Source organism: Canis lupus, chromosome 3, assembly GCF_003254725.2.
Source record: "Canis lupus dingo isolate Sandy chromosome 3, ASM325472v2, whole genome shotgun sequence".
Classification (NCBI taxonomy): domain Eukaryota; kingdom Metazoa; phylum Chordata; class Mammalia; order Carnivora; family Canidae; genus Canis; species Canis lupus.
The window spans coordinates 24,031,639-24,054,056 of record NC_064245.1 but is presented as its reverse complement, the minus strand read 5'-3'; the positions used below and the strand labels follow the sequence as shown (position 1 = coordinate 24,054,056).

Sequence of the window (22,418 nt, the reverse complement as noted above, 5' to 3'; positions counted from 1 at the left end):
TCCGAGATTTAACTTGAAAGGACTTAAACCTTGTCTAACTTTAGTAGATTGCTAATAACCTTCAAAAACAGAAACCCCCACCTCCACCCCCTGCCCACCCCAAATGCTCACACACTTTACCCTCCTCGGTGTGTTTATGGAATGAAGTTGGAGATTTGCAAAGAGCTGAGAGAAGAGAATAGCTCTTCAGCCATGCTGCTTGAGAAAAATTAGTCGAGTCCCTCGTAGGTCTGTGGAATTGAGGTCACTCTCTGAGAGTGAAGGATTTTGGCAGGCAGGGAAGTCCTGTGTGCTCCAGAAGACCTGCGGATTAATTCTTCGCTTTTATATTAATGTGAGACAGAAACAAATTTTTGACAATGAAATACAGATTATTTGGAAGAAAATAAACTAAGCATATATAAAGTTTCATAGACTTTTGGATCTATTCTGAGTTTTTCCTCTCAGTATTAGGATTGGTTCAACATGAATTCTCTGGTTTGGAGAGACAATTTTCATATGAGAGAAGCATGCATGCTTAGCTGTTGGATTTTGGCCAGGATGTGTGTGTGTGTGTGTGTGTGTGTGTGTGTGTGTTAAATATTGTATTTACTTATTTGAGCATGAGCAGGGTAGGGGGTGCAAAGGGAGAGGGACAAGCAGTCTCCCTGCTGAGTAGGGAGATCTTGATCTGAGCCCAAGGCAGATGCTTAACCGACTGAGCCACCCAGGTGCCCTGGCCAAGATATTTTGAATCATTTTATGCTTTTGGCAGCCAACTTGTTTGAACCCATTTGGGGGAAAAAAGAAAGAGAAAACAATAACTGAAAAGTTACTAAGTCCAACTTACTTGAAATGGTTGTCTTTTTCGGCACTTTTGTTTTTTACAGAGACAGAGAAGGGTCATCTAACTGGAGCTCTAAGAGTAACTTTTGTCATGTGATATATAACATTAAGGAATTTCACACTGATATAAAATAATTACCTCTTAATAAAGTGCAAGTCTGTTGTAGAATATGTAGAAAATTGTATACCTTGATCTGGTTTTCCTCTACATCAACTAGTTGAGTTTTATGTCATGATTTTCTCTGCCATCGAAGAGAGTGAAAATGCAAAGTAATTTAGAATTCTCTTTTTAGACAGTCTTGACTTTTTTTTCTGGTTTCTGGGGGAGGCAGTGAGAGTTTGGGGTTTGGGTTGATGAACGTGAGTCTCCGAGACACAGACAAACGTGCAGAGGTCTGATCAGCATTTGACTTTGTCAATGGTGCTGAAATGAATTCTCTGCAAACCATGCTGGCTTTTTGGAATAATTCTTAGTTTGTCCATCCAGCCCTAGAAGAGGTTGATCTAGGGTAGACTACCCAGGGCGTTTGCTTATAATCCCAAATGAAGAGAAAAATGTCAAGATGGGAGTGGGGCATATTTCTCTGCTCATTCCAAGAATCTACATTTCTGTGTGTATAAGACACTGCCTGTATGAGAGAGGCTCTATTACATTCTTATAACTCCGAATTGATTTCCTGAGGAGAGATCTCTTTCTAACGTTTAACTTTAGTGAAAAAAATACATTATTAAACCTGAAGTCAATGATTTATTTTTTTATACCCTTTCCCTCGCAAGTGATATTAAAAATAAAGCTGTAAAGAATTCAAGAGGAAACAAAGAAAGTTATTCAGAACACTGAAGTTTCCTTTGCTAAGCTAGTTAGGCAATAACATGGAGCAAAATCAAAGCATCCTAGCCAAAATAAATCTGCACAATGGAGCTATCAGATATGAGGTAATAGTGTGACATGCCTGTGGGTATCAGACATTCTTGTAAAAACCACAGGCCCAAAGTTTGGTCCCGCACCATTAAGCCACAGTTCAGCCAAGCAACAACACAGAACGCAGGTTTTAAATCACTGTTGCAAGCCAAATGTAATTCCCACCAAAAACAATTAAATCTTTTACCAGAGGTCTGAGTCTGGGCAGCTTAAGCCCTGAGAATCACTTTAGTGGCATGGAATCTGAATCTCATTTCACTGTGAAAATGAGACGGTCATTGTTCGGATCAGGAGGGAACGTCAGCTGCAGTGGCAGTCAAGTAACTGGTCAGTTGAAGTGCTGTTTGTTGAGGTTAGATTAGAAAAAGGTTAGCTAAGAAATTTATGTTTCTTCCTGAGAGCTGCATAAATCCTTTTACCATGTTCATTTTTACTGATTAGAAAAATAATTCATGCTCACTCTAGGGAGGTGGAGAGCATATAAGAATGTATAGACTAAATCATCTCTGTCTCCTATAACTCAGATATGAACTTTGTCACATTTCACCTCATTTCCTTTGGTCTTTCACAGACATGCACATGGGTACACACACGCATGCTGCTGTATCTGAGAGTGTGTAGAATTTGGATCACTGTGTATTTTTAGCATTTTGCTTTTTAATTTTAACTTAACACTTCTTTTAGTATTTTGCATCTCCTTGTATATTTTTCACAGACAAGATATTTAATGGTTATATAATATGCCACTTGTCTGACCATACCCATGCCATAATTTATTGAGTATATATTAACTGCAAAAGATTTTTACCCATTTACTGCTAGTATAAGTAATATTTTAGATAAACTATTGTTTACATCTCTGATTACTCTTTAGGATAGAATTTTAGAAGTGAAATTTGGGGGTCTAAGGGTTGGAACTTTTTGAGGCTCGTGATAGGTATTACCTACCAACTGTTTTCCAGAATGGTTATTGCCTGTCTCGCCATTATTGCCACTTGGGAGCAGCAAACATCTTCGATTAGAAGTAGAAATGGATAAGGAAGACTGCAACACAGGCTGTTGTTCACTATTCCCAAATATCTAATTATTTATTAAATATTACCAGTGTGTGCCAAGCATAATTCCTGGCCTTGAGGATATACTAGTAAACAAAAGAACCCCAAGTTCGTGTCTTCAATGAGCTTACATTTCTACTAAGGAGAAGATAATATGACACATAAATTATACAGGACATTAGAAGTTAATAGTTGTTAAGACAAATAAAGCAAGGAAGAGATGTGAGCAGTGTGAGTAGGGACAAGGAAGCAGGGAGCATTGCACGTTTGTACATTCTATGGAGATGTTGGAAAATTTTCCATCTTTGAGGACTTCTTTACTCATTTCCTATAAGAGGTTTGTTAGAAAGTAACCTAGAAATTATTGAGCTCCAAAATACATAAGTGTTTGGGGAACTCTAGAACCTTTGGCCATTAAAAATATTAAATACAGATCTTTGTTAGTTTCAAGGAATTCCTATTCCTTTATTACTTTAATTTAGTTTAGTTTAATCATTTTTATTTTGATCCTGCTTTACTTTGTCTGTTAAAGACCACTTAGTTCTGTATCAGCAACAGGCTGAATATGATTTATATCTCTGCTTTCTTGTTCCATTTCCTTATTATCTATTTAAAAAGAATAGCAAAACCACACACATGCAAAAAAAAAAAAAAAAGGCTTCATGGGTGGAGGGTGAGAGATGATAAGGGAAGGGAAGTTCACAAGGAAAAGGAAAATAGAGAATTAATTAGAAACTCATTTTAGAGCAAATATCAGTTCCTGGTTGCAGGGAGACCTGCCAGTCAAAGATGCTTTGGTGAGTATGGTCCTGTGAACATCCTACCCAAGGCTGTCTGGGCAGTAACTCTGCGGTACCATTGAGGCTACTAGAATTGGATTTCAGTCCATTTAATTCCTGGATTTCTACCAGAAAAATAAAAACACTTTTCATTCTGTGTTTTGCCAAAAACAAACAAACCCCAACCCCCCACCCCCAACAAAACAAAACAACCACAATATCTTTATTAAGCTTACCTTGGTTCTGTGCATTTTATTACTTTCCAAAAACTTTTTTTTTTTACATAGCAGGGATCTCTTATCTCCTATCTTAATTTTGGCATGATTCAGGAGGCTTTTAAAGCAAAGCTAGGCAAAGAGATTGAAGGAAAAGTAAGTAAGTCTCATAATCCATAGGCTTTCAAACTTTAGATCTTCACACAAATGATTTTATCAAAGATCAAGGTTGGTTTTTTTTTTGTGTTTGTTTGTTTGTTTGTTTTGGCCACACTTTTAGTTTTAAAAGCTATTTGTTTTTCTGAGAAGAAAGAAAAATTACAAATATTTTCTAATCTATATACTATATGGTTTTAAAAGACGTAAGAGTAGCCATGATGTTATGTTTTTTCTTTCTTTCTTTTTTTGGGGTGTGGGGGGGCATGCCCTGAATTGGAAACAGTTGCCTTCGTCTTTCATACAGTTCTTTCTTCTTGGACTTTATCATTCCCAAATAAAATCTCTCAATTCATTGTTTTAAACAACAGACTTCTTTTAAATATAATTCAAGGAAAGACTTACAAATCTGTAGGCATGGAAAAGATAGTCATATTAGCCATCTTCACATAAATCTGAACCTGTCCTTCTACTAAGTGAAGGCAGTTTGTCTCCACCAGTGCTGTCAGCGTTAGATGTGATATACAACATGACAGTAGGCAAAGCGTATTGAAAAAGTGATTCTCAAGTTGAGCCAGAAAGGTAGAAAGACACTGAATAAACGTGTCCCATATCACATTCTAGTTACAAGGAACCCAAAACTAGAAGGTCACTCTCTGAATTATAGTCCAAAGTTTATTATTTTTGAATAGGCATAGGGCCTGTGTTTTTCATATACTTACTAGTTATGGAAAAGCATTTTAAAGTATTAAGAAATTGAATGTAAACCTCAGAGTCCTGAGTGCTTTGCATCTCAGAGGCCCAAGTTACCCCAATCCTGTTGGATTCTTGTAGGAGATAATACATACCAAGCACCTAGTAGAGAGCTTCATCCATTATAAGTGCTAAATAAATGACAGGTGTTACTTTGGTGGAAGAGAGCACGTGCTGCACACCTGTGAGTGGGGGCAAGGGCCAGACTCTCAAGCAGACTCCCCACTGAGCATGGGGCCCATAAGATCATGACTTGAGCCGAAACCAAGAGTCAGATGCTTAACAGACTGAGCTGCCCAGTGCCCTAAAGTAAGATATATTTTTAAAAGCTTATCGTTTATATCAATATGCTTAAATGTGATAAATGTTTTTATTAAAACAATACAACTTCCAGTTTAGATCGTAAACCAAAACTTTACTGTATGGTGCACATAGGAATCACATCTACGGCCTTACTCTCAGGAAGGTTAAATATGAAATGATGGGTATATGTATATTGGGTAACTATAAAAAATAAAGCAAACATCTCAATTTTTTTAAACCAAATTAATGAACTTAGATAAAAACAATCGCACAATAAGGCAAGAAAAGGTACATTATAGTGATAAAGATGTTAAAGGAAAAATGAAGATCCTATTGCACTATAATCACAACTACATAACATTACATGTGCACTTAAGGCCTAGGAGGGAACATGACAGGGTCACAAGATTAGGGATTCTTTTCTCTACTTCCACTAATATTGTTACATTTAATAATAATAACATGATTAAATTTCTTAAATTGAGCATTGATTATATATTTAGAAATCTAGGATAACTAGAACAAAATTTCTCAGATGTATCTCATTGCTAAAGGGGGGCAAATACATATTTGTTGAAGAGAGACTTTGAGATACATAATATATTTTCCACTCAGTGTAAAAATCTCTTTCTTTACCATTAGAATGATTTTAGCTAGATAGTTCATAAGAAGTTGTTGTTGTTCTAATTCCATTGTGACGTCGAGGCTTATCACCTTATCATTTGCTCCTTTTTACGTCTCAAGTTAAACTCTGTTCTTCCTCCATTTTCACAGCAATATGAGAACTGGAGGCCCAACCAGCCAGACAGCTTCTTTTCTGCTGGAGAGGACTGTGTTGTAATCATTTGGCATGAGAATGGCCAGTGGAATGATGTTCCCTGCAATTATCATCTCACTTATACCTGCAAGAAAGGAACAGGTAATGATTAGTTAATAATGCACACTTAATCTGCATTATTATCAAGCGAATTCAGGAAAAAATCCACTTTATTACTTCAAGACATGAACTGGATGTCACTACAGCATCTCTTGCTGCCCCTGGAATATTTCGCTCTTCCAATACATTTGAAGTTTGTTTTCAGTAATGTCTTTACCTTAGATTTCAGATGCTAAGATAACAATGTAGCATTTATATTAAAAAAAACAAAAACAAAAACAAAAACAAAAACAAAAAAAACTACCTGGCAGTAGCTTTAAGAAAAACAAAGTGGAAGTCCAAGAGCCTATCCACCTGCTTATTCTGATGAGGAGAACATTTAAAAAAATTAGTTGTCAACATTTAAAAACTGGGATATATTATAAAATGATCTGAATTTTTTACTTTTCAAAAAAAATTAGAACTGGTACCATTTGGTCCATGTTCAAATTTATCAGTGCTCTGAAGTGCTGGAGCTGAAAACCACTGCTCTCCTTCAGTGGGGACTGTAGTCTCTAGCTTTGTTCCTTCTCTCCTTGTGGCAAAATGCCTGGTCTTTGTAGGCATTTGAATTTTTTAACCATTCCCTTAGGAGCTCCTAGCACGGAAACAACGTTACTGTATCTCTGGTTGATACCTTCAACACATGATAAAATAATAACATTTGAAATGTAAGCTCTGTCATGAGATTTGCTTAGTCAACATCAAACAGATAAAATGAAGAATGCTGATTTTAAAAAGTGTTCATTACTGACCAATTTGTTTGAATTTCCAAGACACGCTGTGTAGACTTCTTCCTTTAAAAAATAGGAATTCCATCAAAATCTTTTAACCTGCTTACAATTGATAATGGTGTTAGAACATGAAAATTTAGCCTCTAAATGTACCCAGACCTTTTCATCAAGTATGAGTACAAATGCAAAATATGAAATCCACTTGATTTATTTGTCTTTGGATAAAAAAAAATAATCAACTAAAAGTACACAGTCTGTAGATGTTTTGGCAAAGACTTAAACTCTAATAGTAAGACATTCTATCAGAAGAAAGAAAACACTGAGATGCAGAGAGCTCGGATGAAACTCAGCTGTGAGCCGGGTCATTCTCTCTGCTGTTCTCTTACCTAAAGCAGAAATGATTGTTAACAGCCTTTCTGTGTGAGCGGCTTCCCTGGCTCTGTGCATCACTTGGGCACTTTTGCCACAGGACTTGTGAAAATAGCAAATCAAGTATTTGCTGTTTTCCCTGCTTCTAGCATCAGAAGTCTTTAATGAACTGTTTGTCTCAATGAGAGAATGGCGTTTGCCTGGTTAGATCTCCAGATGTTCCCTGGAGTCATGCTTTCCCCTTTGTGGTCAAACATTCTTCTATTTCCCCTGTTTTTTTTTTTTTTTTTTTTTTTCACCCTAAAGTAGGGTTTCTCAACAGTAGCACTCTTCATCTTTTGGTCCAGAAAAATGCTTACTTGTGGGGGCTGTCCTGTGCACTGTAGACGGTTTCGCAGCATTTCTGCCCTCGAGGCACTGAATGCCAGTAACAGTCTTCTCCATCCACATCCACCTTTTCTGCTTTGGAATAAGCGTCAGTGTCTCTCAACTTTACCCCCATCCCTGGGGGGGGGGGGGGGGCGGGCGAGGAAGAGAACTGCCCCCAGGGTGACCATCACAGCCTACAGCCACAGACCCACAGACGTTTCACAAAAACACGTTGGTTTACATTTCCTGAGGGGGAAAGAGATTTAGAAAACATCGGCTCCACCTCACTAAAGGGAAAACCAAACCAAACAAAACGATTATTTTATTTTATCTTCCTACCGTCTGATTTTTAGTCATAGAGACTTAACTTTTTGGTAATCAATACTCTGGGGAATTTTATAAATGCCTATAGACTTTTATAAAAGACTCGTTTCTTTTTTCAGATTATCTTAGACACCTTCAACCAGACAGACCTAAGCAATTCTTTCAATTAAATACTTGGAAAGAGGATTACAGTATATGTAAAAGACATTTTTCCCAGTTTTACCGAGACATAATTGACATTAAGTTTAAGGCATACCACGTGGTGGCTTGACTTACATGTGTTGTGACATGATTACCGCAGGTTGGCTGACATCCATCTTCTCACATAGATAAAAAGAAGAGAAAGAAGAAAAGAAGAAAGGGGAAAAAATGTTCTCCTTGTGATGAGAACTGTTAGGATTTATTATTTTATTCCTGCACATCATGCAGCAGTGTTAGCCACAGTCATCATGTTACATTGCGTCCTTAGTCCTTATTTATCATATAACTGGAATTTGTTGTACCTTTGACCACTTACAAATCCCCCACCTCCTTCCCCCAACTGGTAACCACGTGTCTGATCTTCTTTTCTGTGAGTCTGTTTGGTTTTTTTTCTCCTCTTCCTGTTTTTTGTTTGTTTGTTTTAGATTTTACATATTTAGATTTTTAGATTTGCTTTAGATCCCACATGTAAAGGAAACCATACAGTATGTCTCTTTCTCTGACCTACTTCACATGGCTTAATGCCCTCCAGACCCATCCGTGTGGTCACAAATGATGGAATTCCACTTTTTATGGCTGAGCAATATTCCATCGGACGCCTGTGTATATATAGCACAGCTGATTTATGCACTCATCCTTTGGTGGGCACTTAGGTTGACTCCCTGTCTTGGCTGTAGTAAGCAGTGCTGCAGTGAGCACGGGCGTGCGGGTATCTTTTTGAGTTAGGATTTTTGTTACCTCTGGATATGTTCCCAGAAGCAGAATTACTGGATATATGGCAGTTCTATTTTAATTTTTTGAGGATTCCCCCAAACTTCCTCCAACTTTCCTAGTAGCTGTACCAATTTACAGTCCTGCAGGGGTTCCCTTTTCTCCTCATCCTCACCAGCATCTGTTATCTCTTGTCTTTTTAATAATAGGCATTCTAACAGGTATGAGTGATAGGTGATTATGGTTTTGATCTGCATTTCCCTAGTGACTAGTGATGTTGAGCATCTTTTCATGTCCCTCTTGGCCTGTTATGTGTCTCTGGAGAAATGTCTATTCAGGCCCTTTGCCCTTTTTTTAATTGGGTTTTTTGGAGTTGTCATCAGCCCCACTGGTCAGAGTTGCTGGAAGATTCTCCATAGCAGGTGGGGCTGTGACTCAGCACCTTGCCGGGATGTGAGCAAACCAGGCTCGAGGGGGGCAAAACTCCTCATTCGAGGATCTGAATCAGGCAGATCTGTACGCAGCCAAGTTCCTGATCAGAGTGTGCCTCTGCCTTGGCTCTGCAGGTGAGCAAAGCTGCTGCCTGAGGTTACGACTGGGGTTACGACTTAGGCACTGCAGGTATGAATCTGCTCTGCCAAGACCCATGTGCTGGTTGTTGCCAGGCCCTCCCCACTTCACAGTCACAGTCAGAGCCCCAGTAGCTGGGCCCCAAAGATGCCCCCATCATCTCTGTAGTACAGTGCGCTCCTCCAGCAAAGCATCCCACGGTGCCGGGGGAGGCTGGTGGTCTTCCCAGGGGAAGCTGGGACTCAGGGAAGACCTCTCCACACGGTGCTGCAGGGTCCTGGGCGAGGAGCAAAGTGGTCAGCGTGTAACCCCTACTCTTAGCCCACTGATGTGGTCTGTCTTGTTCTCTGAGGTGTAGGGGGGGGCTTCAGCCTCACTTCCATGTTCTAGGATTCTCTCAGTCATGTCTTGTTCTTGAGTAGATGCTAGTAGTTCTTGGTAACAACGTTCTCAGAGGCATATATATATATATTAAGAACACAGTGAATACCAGCCACGTATCTTTGGAGCATCCTGCAGGTTCCTTACAATCCCATCTATTTATTTCCCAATTCCAACCATACATAATGACTTAATTCCCTTACTTTTCTCTTTAACATTATCACACAAGCTTGTAATTGTAAATAACAGATTGCTTCGTTTTGCACATTCTTGAACTTCAGGTAAAGTCATACTGTACGCATTTTGTGACTTGCTTTTTTTTTGTTCAGCACTGTTTGTGAGATTTATCCATATTGATACATTTAGCTGTATTTCTTCATTTTGCTGCTTGCAGTATTTTATGTATAACTAACTATATAATATTTTATTTACCACTTCTCCTGTCAGTAGACATTTGGGTTATCTTGAGTGTTTTTGCTATTACAGTGTTTCTTTTTTTTTTTTTTTTTTTTTTTTTTTTTTTTTTTTTTACAGTGTTTCTAAGAACATTCTTAAACTTGTTCCTAGTAATTCTTTGTGAGCTTCCCTGGGGGATTTTTCCAGGAGTGACATTGCTGACTCATAGGCTATATGTACCATCAAATTTACTAGAAAATGCTTATTTTTTTCCAAACTAGTTGTACCAATTTACACTCCCACCAGCAATATGTGAGAGAGTTCCTGTTACTCCACATCTTCTCTAACATTTCATATTATTGGACTTTGAGATTTTTGCCATCTAGTGGATATAAAATGTTATCTTGTGTGATTTAATTTGCATTTTCTTGGCTGCTTTTCCCTGATTATCATTTCATATACGTCATTCACTTATAACCCTTATGACGTTTCTGTTCGTATCTGTTCCTTATTTTTTTAATTGATTGCTTTTCTTTTATATGATGATTAATTGGCATCCTTTTTGTATCCTCATTAGTAATCCCTTGACAATTATATATGTTGCAAATATCTTCTCCCAGTTTATAGATTGTTTTACTTTTACCCTGCGGTATTTAGTGATGAACCGAATTCTTCACTTTGTTTTATTTTTCCTTTATGGTTCAAACCTTTTTGTAGCCGAAGAAATCTTTACCTACTCTAAGGTCAGAAAGATATTCTATATTGTTTTGTAAATGTCTTATAGTTTTTGCCTTTTACATTTTCTATATTTTTAACTATCTAGAATTGATTTCCCATGTACTCTCTGGAGTATTAGCCAAACTAATACCCACCTATCCAAGTGAAAAATTTACCTTTCCCTCACTATTTTTGCCATGTTGCTTCTGTCAAGTGTCAAGCATATATATGTGTGGGTCTATTTCTGGTCTATTTGCCTGTCCTTTCCAATGCCACACTCATTGAATTATTTTAGCTTTATTATAAGTCTTCATATATAAATAGGCTTGGAAGAAATCTGTACATTGATAATGACAACTTTTAATTTGTTGGCAAAGCACATAATCAAGTATAAACGAATTATCTAACTGATAGGTTTTTTAACCTTCTATATCTCTTTGGTTTCATTCTATCTGATACTTGCTAGTATCTGGACTAGTATAGGCTACAGATATTTCAGATTGGGGTTATCATTGATCCATATACATAGTGTGGTTCACTAATTGAAAATGACATATTTTTATAGAAATTTCAGCTTATCTTATAGGAATTTCTGATGATCAAATATTCACACGCACAATTATTCTAATTTGTTAGTTATAGATAGCATGATTTTATAATTTACTTTTTGGTTATGTCTCAGTGGAATCTCGTATGTGAATTAAAAGATATGCTTGGATTGTGTTTCTTCAAAGACAGCTTTGCCATGAGGTCAATAGGTTCCAAGCTGTTTTGTCAGGCAGAAATAAATTAGAGGAACAAAATATTTAAGTGAAACCACATTTGTCATTGCAAAAGAATATAGTTGTAAACAGCCTTCTGAATATGTAAATAAATTTAATATTTGTAAACTTTTGATATTAGGATGTTGACATCCAAACATCTTGGTACCAAAGTTTCTGGTAATCATTCTCCCGTTGAAGATTTGCATTATTTCATGAGAGCATATAACGTGTTCTGCGGGCTTTGTGATATCAGAATCCTCAAAGTAAACTATTGGAAAGGGAATGCCATTTAGGGAAATTACATTTCCCTAATAAAAATTATATTTTTATTAGATATTTAACAAAACATAATCACTTAATAAAAGCTAATTTTTGAAGTATATAATTTGAAACAAGCATACTAATGTTGAATTAAACTGTAAGTTAATACAAATTCAGTTGAATCAATTTTCCCATTGATTCAAATTTTCAAAGAATTGAAAATTCAATTCTTGAATTTCAAAAATGCTAGGTTTCTTTTGCTGCTGTTTCTTTTTTATTATTTCTGCATTGCTAGGCTTGTTGATATTCAGAATTTTTCATTGCGAATGAAATCATTTTTAATGATTAATTAATGGTTTTTAATGATGGTTATATACTCCAAGATTTATCTTCATTTACCCTTTTCAAGAGTTGATATTTATGAGTTAATTACAAAAATGAGGCATGAATGCTATGCCCTGACTTTCCCCATTTCTAGGCAGAAGACAGAGCAAATAAACATAAAGGGAACCAGAAATATTTTCTTTACACTAGGAGTCCATATGTTGTCCATATTTGGTCTGTATTTTAAAACTATGATGTTATTATAGATTGTTTTTTCAGAGAGGTGACTGTGATAGTTAATTGTCACAAATCCATTATTGTTCCAGTTGAAGGCGGGTAGTAAATGCAAACTTTAGGATGCTGATGGAGACAATACCAACAAGCCACATGTTGGCATGAGACACATGCTTTTTAATTTGCAATTTTTTCAGAAAATGACGTTTCCAGATGGATAGTTGGATAAATGATCATTTAGCCCAGTGGTTCTTTAGTAAAACACATAGAAGGTGATATGATCTGAGATTCAAACAAGGCCCAGAGCCTCAGTATTTAGTTTTTCTCTTGAAGCATTTCAATTCTTTAATTCTAAATGATTACCTTTGATGAGGGTGCTTTGTTGGATAGCAGAAAAAGGGAAAGAGGGGGAAAAAAAGAGTCTTATACTAATAGAAATATTTAGATTATTTGGCAATAACTCAATTTACTTTTCTTTAGTTGCTTGCGGCCAGCCCCCTGTTGTAGAAAATGCCAAGACCTTTGGAAAGATGAAACCTCGTTATGAAATCAACTCCCTGATTAGATATCACTGCAAAGATGGTTTCATTCAACGCCACCTTCCAACTATCCGTTGCCTAGGAAATGGAAGATGGGCTATGCCTAAAATTACCTGCATGAACCGTAAGTGGTCCTTTAGAAAGAATGGACAACCGTGCTATAACAACTACTAGACACCCTCATTTTACGGCTACGGTATTGGTAGTTTAGGGTATGGAGCAAGTAATATTGTTGTGTTTTCTTTCTTTCTTTCTTTCCTTCCATGTAGCGTCTGCATACCAAAGGACTTACTCTAAGAAATACTTTAAAAATTCTTCATCAGCAAAGGACAATTCAATAAATACATCAAAACATGATCACCGTTGGAGCCGAAGGTGGCAGGAGTCCAGGCGCTGATCCCTAAAATGGCGAACATGTGTTTTCATCATTTCAGCCAAAGTCCTAACTTCCTGTGCCTTTCCTATCACCTCGAGAAGTATTATCAGTTGGTTTGGATTTTTGGACCACCGTCCAGTCATTTGGGGTTGCTGTGCTCCCAAAACGTTTTAAATGAAAGTATTGGCATTCAAAAAGAAAGCTAACAAAATGAAAGAAAATGAGGGCAGGAGGTAACCATTTCCAGCCTACCTAATTTCTTTAGTTTTCTATTTGCCTCCAGTGCGGACCATTTTATAATGTATACCAGCCTACTGTACTATTTAAAAAGCTCAATTTCAGCCCCAATGGCAATGTAAATAAGATGATTTAATGTTGATTTTAATCCTGTATATAAAATAAAAATTCACACTGAGTTTGGGCATATTTAATGATGATTATGGAGCCTCAGAGGTCTTTAATCATTGGTTCGGCTGCTTTTTGTAGTTTGTTTAGGCTGGAAATGGTTTCACTTGCCCTTTGTCAGCAAGACTGAGGACGGCTTTTCCTGGACAACTAACACACACACACATACACACACACACACACACACACACACACACACACACACACACGGTCTTGCAGGTCACTGCGCCAGGTCAGCCGTAGGCGCAGTGTGCTTCCGTGTGATGCTGAAGCCTGGCTAACAGGATCCCAAGGGAGCAAGGGACCGCACCGTGGAACTCTTCTTTGCTGCATTCCTTTTCCTTCACTTACGAGAAAGGCCTGAATGGAGGACTTTTCTAGGACCAGGAGCATTTTTTAGGGGTCAAAGTGCTAATTATTAACTCAACCAGGTCTCCTTTTTAATGGCTTTCATAACACTAACTTGCAAGGTTGCAGATCAACACATTTCAAATGGATATAGACCTAAGGGTTCTGGAGGGTGGGGGATTGTTAAAACAACAACACACATTCAAAGAAAGAAATTTTGTATATATAACCATTTTAATCTTTTATAAAGTCTTGAATGTTCATGTATGAATGCTGCAGCTGTGAAGCATACATAAATAAATGAAGTAAGCCATACTGATTTAATTTATTGGATGTTATTTTTCCCCCAAACCTGAAAATGGACATAGTATGCTAGTTGTTTTTCAGTGTTAGCTTTTATGCTTCCCCCACACAGTTTGGGACCTTATAATCTAGGTATTTTGTCCCTGATTAAATAATGTGATGGCTAGAACACATCCAGTGTTTATAATGAGAAGAGTGGAAAATGTATAGCTTCCAGCAAATGGTGTTTGCCCATTCTAAGCAAGGAGTTATAGGTAGAGTGTGGGCATTTCTTCCTGTTAGGTGGAGTGTACGTGTTGACATTTCTCCCTATCTCTTCCTACTGTGTTTTTTCCCCTTTATTCGAATAAAGTGACTGCTGAAGATGAATTTGAATCATTATCCACTTAATTTTATGTCTAAAGAGAAAACCTGTGATGGAAAGAAGGCATTTAGGAGTCTTTCCCTAATTTCAGTTAGAGCAACCTTGAGAATAGTAGACAACAAATAAAATGCAAAAAGAGCAGACCCAGCATGGATTCTTTTTCATGAAACCTCCTTTGGCTTAGAAGGAACAAAAGTAGCTGCCATCATCCTCAGTGTCTCTGAGCAAGTTTCCTTGGTTGCTGCACTAAGTATAATCCACCTTTGGGTGTTCCATAGCACAGAACAACACTGTGGTAACCTCTATTAGGGTTTAATTTTTCTCTTTCATTACAATGCACATAATACGTTCCTGTATTTATATTATAACGTGTATAGTGTAAAATGTGAATGACTGTCATTTTTTTTTTTTTTTTTTTTTTTTTTTTTTGTGAATGAAAATCTAAAACCTTTGTAACTTTTTATACCTGCTTTTGTTTCACCAAAGAAACCTAAAATCCTTCTTTTACTATACTGTGACTGGTCTGGTTATTTACAACTTGAAATGCTAATGTGCACCAACATTTTTATGGTCTAGTTCCATCACAAAGTTAAGCTGCTGGCTTGGATGAAATGATTTTGTGGCTGGCAGAGAAGTGATTTTCTAGGTACCTGCAAAAACTGAAAGAGTAATTCTGATAGCGTTTTTATCTACACAGTTATGCATTAATCTCAAACATGAAAAAAACACGCAATAGGAAGAGAGCTACTTCACATTTACAGAATGTTTCCTATGAACCAGGCCAAGTGCTTTATGTGCATCATCTCCCAGCAGGGCCTGTGAGGGAGGTGCTGTTACTGTCTAGGAGATCAGCTGTAGAAAACCCAAGTCCTTCATCCAAAGTCATAAAATTAGTTTGTAGTGAATGCAGGTAATCTCCAGAACGTGCGTGATATCCTCAAGAAAAATACAAAATATTATGTTCAAACTGTTATACATTTAGGAGGTTAATTTACTGGCTAGAAGATTCTATCTAAAAAGTGATCAGAAGATGTCAAAAACATCAAGTTTCTGTCCACACAGATTTTCATCCATTCCCTCATTTTTCATCCCCTCGCTATTTGTTGAGAACTTCCTATGTGTCAGGCACTGTCCTAGGCCCTGGGGATTCAGCAGTGAATGACCGAGACAGGTCTCTGCTCACATAAAGTTTTTACTTTTTATTTTTATTTTTTAATTTTTTTTAAATGTATGATAGTCACACACAGAGAGAGAGAGAGAGAGAGAGAGAGGCAGAGACAGGCAGAGGGAGAAGCAGGCTCCATGCAGGGAGCCCGACGTGGGATTCGATCCCGGGTCTCCAGGATCGCGCCCTGGGTCAAAGGCAGGTGCCAAACCGCTGCGCCACCCAGGGATCCCTCACATAAAGTTTTTATACTGGGTGCATCCCATGGGGATTATTTTATACCCCATTCTATCCAATATACTTATGGATAATTTGGTCCATGTTCTAAGATGATATCAGAAAGGACAAAAGTGAATTGAAAATTATTTTGAGGCTTCTTTCTTGGAATGCCAAAAATATATGGGAGGTTGGTCATGACTAGGTGTAGAAGAAGAGATTCTTTCCCTTGCTGAGCTTGTCCTTATAATGTGCAATCAATGCACATATAACGTATATGTACATATAATATATCCACACAGTATGTCATTTCTTTTACCCAGAACTTTAAATAGAAATTACTCAAGGGAGTAGATAAGAATTTTCATTACTTGTGCATGTACATTCTTATTTGATGTTTATAAACCCATCAAGTAAATTTTTTATCAACCTAGATGCAAATAAGAGAGTCGTGGGATGCTCCAATACCCAGATTATTGGGACAAAGTGAGACTTTAAGGAGGCTTGTCGCACTCCAAGTCAGCCAGAGGTGGTTTTCTGTTTCTAAAGGCTAGGTTGCATATTAGGACGAAGGATGTGCCCCTCCCACTGGGGGCTACTGAGAACAGGTGGTCTTTCCAGAGTAGCTGAAATGGAAAAGAGGTAAGAGATTGTATAGGGAGGGATATATCATTTTAATGTGATAGCAAGTAGACCTTTGCTGATCTTAAGTGAATTTTCAATACAGTACAGGAAATAGAGCTGGGTTAGCTTTGAGCTAATTGTCCAGAAGTCATATATCATGTAAAACCGAGTTAGGGGGTTTGGAAATGGACAAAAAAAAAAAAATGTAATAGGTTGCAAAAAGGCTCAAAATACATTTTGGGCATAACCTAAGCATGAATATCTCCCAAGAAAATAGTCTACGAGAGAACATATATTTAAGAAAAAGGCAAAGAAGTTATTATCAAGTGGCTAAAGACTCAATGATGTCGAAGTGTTTTAATGTGTTTCTTTTTGTGTTTCCTAATATTACAAATGCAGTGAAATGGTTTTTGGGGGAAAAAAAGTCCCAACAGCAACGTTTTTGTACTGATATTTGGGATTTCTTTTTCTTTTTTTTATGGTGCTGCAATTTCCATTTGCTAAACAAACCAGAATTCAGGAAAATTATTCTTTTCTAAAACAAGTCTAAATAGAAAGTTTATAAAGGTCTTTGAGTGAGTCACTCAAGATTGTATAATCTTTTCCCATTATTACTCATTTCTGTATGTTTGGATCCCAGCTGGACAAGAAAGAGCGAATGCCAAACAAGAACAGAAATGGTTTTTGTTGAGGTGTTTACAGAATAAGCAAAGCTTGAGTTTTAATTAAAATTTCATACAGAGTTCTGTCTGAGTCTATCAAATGATCCCTCCTGAAGATTAAAAATTTGCTGCCTTAAAGCAGGAAGTCTTAAATGATTTTTGACAATGTTTATTCTAATATAAAATTTAAAAACTTCTATGCCCATCACATTTTAAGTTGTCAACAAAAACATCTTTCATCATAAAGTCAGTTGTAAAGGATGTTATATTTGACATATTTTAAATATTGCCATGCTAAAATAAACAAGTAACATTACTCTTTTAAATATATTCAGTGGAATCAAAATACCATAGTGTTTTCATACCTACTATTACACATTTTAAAAAATGCTTGAAGAAAAACACTCTTTTAACAGCCATTTTCTTTTTCTTTTCTTACTTTTAGACTTGTTTTTATTTCTATTTCCCCCTTGGAATTTTCTACAAATATTATACATTTATTTTTACCTAAAAATCTTCTATTGATTTAGCTATCAAACATCCATACATCAAAATTTACATTTAAAAGTTGGAAATTAATTTTTCTTGTGAACATTAAGGTGTAAAAAGTTTAAAATCTTCTCCCATATTGAAATATCATTGTAATTTACTGATTTACAATTAATCAAAACAGTATTACGCTCTTAGAAAACTTGAAAGGTAATTATACAAATTGTAAAATTTTCTTAGAAATCTATCTCAGGGGCTGCTGGGTGGCTCAGTCAGTTCAGGGTCTGCCTTCTGCTCAAGTCATGATCCCAAAGTTCTGGGATCAAGCAGCATCTGGCTCCCTGCTCAGCAGGGAGTCTCCTCTTCCCTCTCCCTCTCTTTTGCCCCTCCCCCTTCTCGTGCTCTCTCGCGCTCTCTCTCATTCTCTCTCAAATAAATAAAATCTTAAAAAAAGAGAACTATATCTCAGTGAGATGATTAGGACTCTTTTTCCCAAGTCACATTTCTGCGAGTAAATATTACTTAAAAACTACAATGTGTCATGGCTTAGCATCAGTTCTGTTCCTATTTTGTTTTTACATATTTAAACACTGAGAAAACTTGTTCACCATCAAGAAAATGATGGAAATCATAGTTTTATTATACATTGCTACTCAATTTTTTTACCTCTTTCTGAATTATATGTCAAAAATCCCATAGCATTTTATCGAAAGTTATTTTCAATTACCTTTCAGCTGACATCTTAATGAAGTCTTTACTTTTTTTGCAAACACCTGCCTTAAAAATGATTTTATTTGTGCACTATCATCAGAATAATTCATTTTGTTTGCCCTTCCATTTGCTCACTGTTTTCACCTTGCATGGAAATGCATCCTAGGACTCAGGATGGATTAGAAGTGTGTTTGATGTGGTGGTTGTTTTGCATATAGTGGGAAAAGGCTAATTGTCTGAAGCCTTTGGTTCTCAAAGTTTGTTTCCTGAAACAACACCTTTAGCACCACCTTGAAACTCATAAGAAGTGCAAGACCCCTACTCTATCCTGCTGAATTAGAAATTTTGGTAATAGGAGAGTGACCTGGGTTTTCAAGCGTTCCAGATGATTCTGATCCATCCTGAAGTTTATGAGAACTGGTGAAGAAGATGCAAAAGCAGAACCAATAGCCTCCACCACAGACACCTTCAAGAGGCCAGATAAAAATTGAAGTTCTGGAAATTGCTTCCCTTTGTGTGCCCATGTACCTCTTAGGAAGTATTGAGTTACTTCCAGTGTAAGCAACCCTGGTATGGTGTCCACTGCTCTAAGATACACCATTCTTAAAGTACTTAAAGATTTTTGGTACTTTATCTATCCATGTTTATGAGCGTGTGTCCTATCAGTCTGGTGATGATTACTATCCAAACTTTGAGTAGACCTCTGGTTTTACAAGAAAAAAATGAGATCATCTTTCTCTATAGAAAAAAGAAAAAAAAAGAATAAAGCAGAATGATTAAAACTACTTTTTTCTTAAAGGATAGACCTGCAACAAAGTCTGAAATGAAATGCAGGAATTGAAAACTACATTGTTAGCCAATGAATCATTCTGATGACACATTTAAAAACTGAGAAATAAAACAAGATATATTGTGGCTTCCCAGCAACAGTCAGTCAGGAAAAGGAAGTTCACCTTCAGTGGGGAGCCCTAAAAGAGGCGTAGATGAAGATAATCCCTGGGAGTGAATTGATCTTTGAGTAACTCCAGTTCCTGAACCAGAGCACCCTCTCCAGTTCCCAATAGCCAAACCGAAGTGAGCGCTTCACCATGTGCCAGGCACTGTGGTAGGTATTGGGGATAAACAAGATGGGCCAAGTCTCCGTCCTGTACAGGGTTTACAGTCATGGGAAAGATTTGCAATGGCGCTAAAACTGGAAGAGGTTTCTCGAAATGTTGCCAGAGCCTCCATTCTTGGCCAACTCTTTGTTCTGTCCTCCATCTTTACCTGATTCTACTCATAACCATGGCCTTAACTACTGCCTATGTTATGGTAACTTCCATATCTCTTTCTTTCGTGTGATATGTATGTATCCAGTTGGTTGAATTTTGTAGGCACATGAACCTCCATATGTCCCAAACTGAATCAGTATCCACCTCTTCCACTAACCATCTACATGTTGTTTTTTTAAACCAGGAGTTGAAGAGTCCCTCTGCACTCATAATTTAATGCTCATATCCAATCAAGGATGAAATTCTATTAATGTTACCTCTGAAAGTTTCTACATCCATCTCTTTCTCTTTCTCCCAACTGTCCTCAGTATCTCATATAGTATTGCAATCACTATATGCATCACTTTCAAAATAATCTTTTAAATGCTATAGAGTGTTCTTTCAAACATGCAGATCAGAGCTCAGCATTCTCCAGCTCAAAATGCTTTGGAACCTCTGAGCCACAAAATAAAATCTAATCTATGCAGAGCAAAACACTTTGGGAAAAACAAAACAAAACAAAACCTGATCTAGGTGTTACATGCCTAAGAAGAATGGAGGAATTAATTAAAAAATCTTAAGCAAATCAATCATTAAATTTTTTTTTTCTGTTAGATCAGTGTGGCTTCCTGTTCAGTCTCTGATCAAAAGTCAACCTCCCCTTGTACCAATTGTGTAAAGGCAGAAATGGAAGACCAGAAATGCTGTTAGACTTAGCTGGGAGATAGGTTTGCCCCTCCAGATACACTCTGTAGTCTTCTCCTTTGTGCCCCATGAGACTCACTGTATAGATTGTTACAATCGGGTTCAACCATGGGGAGCAATGGTAGGTGATCACAGGGAAAGAGAAGGCTGACATCAGTGTGTGTTCTCTTTTGGTTTCCTCCCACAGGGTTGGGAAGAAGCCATAGGCTGCCTCTGTCCCTACAATAAAGCCATTAGCCTCTATAGGACCCCATCTCCACATTGCCCTCTCTGCCTCCTAGTTCCCAACTGTTCCATCTTCTCAACCCACCAGGACTGAGGTAGTAAGACCTCACCACTATCGGCCCTGGAGTACTGCGCTACAAACCGTGAGCCACCCACCTTTATAAATAGTTCCTTTATTAAACTGTCTTTAACTTATCCAAGTTGACTGTGCCATCTGTTTCCTACTGGATTCCTGACTGGCAGAGTGTGTTAGATGCATGGAAGTAACCCAGTTCATATCCGTCATAGGATGGGCACGCTACCTTATGGTCTGGAAGACCACACATCGGTTCCTTTGGGTTTGTTCCACTGCATCTGATTGTGGGCTTTTACGCGGCTGTATCTTTAGTGCCTTCCTTACCACCACTAAACACTAGTCATGCAATTGTTGCAACTGCCATTTTTGTGCGTCAGCTGTGCATAAACATAGCCACACGGCAACTGGTTGGTCCTGAGGTGATGTTCTCTGCCTTAAATTTCCAAAATAAAGTATGACACTCCTCAGCTTGAAATCACAAGCAGGTTTGGTTTTCAATGCTTGTGACAGAATTAGGAGTGAAGAAAAGAGTAGGAGTCAAGTTACACATGTGCATAACAACTTTCTCTGAGAAAAAAACCCAATATTTTTGAAGCGTTATGGCCATATATGGGGGAAGTGAAAAGAGTAGGGAAGGGAGATTATTTTAAAGCTGCCGGCCAGTTTTGTTTCTCTGAATAGAGGCATGCCTTTATTTTTAAGAGAAGACCTTTTCCCCTTTATTTTTGGAAGACCCATTCCAGTGGGTCTTTGATTTCTACAAGTTTCAGGACACGCTCCTACTTTGGAATGAATTGGTAAAAAGGAGGAGCTGAGCTGTTCTGCATTAAAAAGTTGATGTCATTTTCTTCTTCTACAAAAGGTTTTATTTTTATTTTTTTATTTAAAGATTTTATTCATGAGAGATACACAGAGAGAGGCAGAGACACAGGCAGAGAGAGAAGCAGACTCTTTGCAGGGACCTCAATGCAGGACTCGATCCCAGGACCCCGGGATCACGCCCTGAGCCAAAGGCAGACGCTCAACCACTGAGCACCCAGGCATCCCAACAAAAGGCTGTATTTTTAATGTAAACTTTTACTTTAAGAAAAATTCCATTTGTTTTCTCTGGGGTCTTGATTCCAAAAAGTGAAAAATTATTGGCAGAAGGGCTTCCCTCTTCAATAGAGGGAAGCACTCTGGTGGTAGATGTGCTGAAAGTAAGAGAAACCTCTGGTAGAGGTGGGTGGAGGAGTCGATAAACTTTGGAAGTAGTCCAGTAGAGTATGCACAGTTTTAAGTGTTGCTTCACTGTATTAGAAGTCTTTCTTTCCTCAAATCCTCAGGATTGTTTGTTATGGCTTGACTGACCTTTTCAGGAGTAAAGAATGAGCCCTTCCCTTGCTGGGGATAGGGAGGGAGAAATCAGCTCCAGCCCTACTTGGCCACCTACGGATGGTGCGATGTGGTCTGCCATCATATGTTTGTATCAGACTTGTTGGGGTCAAGGTAGCATGCAAGGTGGATTTATGAAACAGACCAATGTGCCAGGAATGCTTGGGGAAAGGAGACTGCTAAAAATTTTATATATATTTCCTAAGTATCATGTGGTCTTAGGAATATTGTTTTAGCACCAAAGCTAAGTGTAATTTTTTAACACTAACTTTAGGAAAATCTCTATTACAGAGGCTTCCTTATAAGA

At 37.5% G+C, this 22,418-nt stretch overlaps 1 protein-coding gene across 1 annotated transcript in view; it reads left to right on the top strand.

Annotated features, from left to right (window-relative positions):
• Positions 1 to 14,619, top strand: part of VCAN (versican) — a 112,156-nt gene extending 97,537 nt beyond the window's left edge. Inside the window, 3 exon segments of the mRNA XM_049108292.1 lie at positions 5,783 to 5,927; positions 12,760 to 12,942; positions 13,088 to 14,619. Of these exon segments, the coding sequence (XP_048964249.1) occupies positions 5,783 to 5,927; positions 12,760 to 12,942; positions 13,088 to 13,215 (456 nt within the window). The 3' untranslated portion in view covers positions 13,216 to 14,619.
• Positions 14,620 to 22,418: the final 7,799 nt, after the last annotated feature.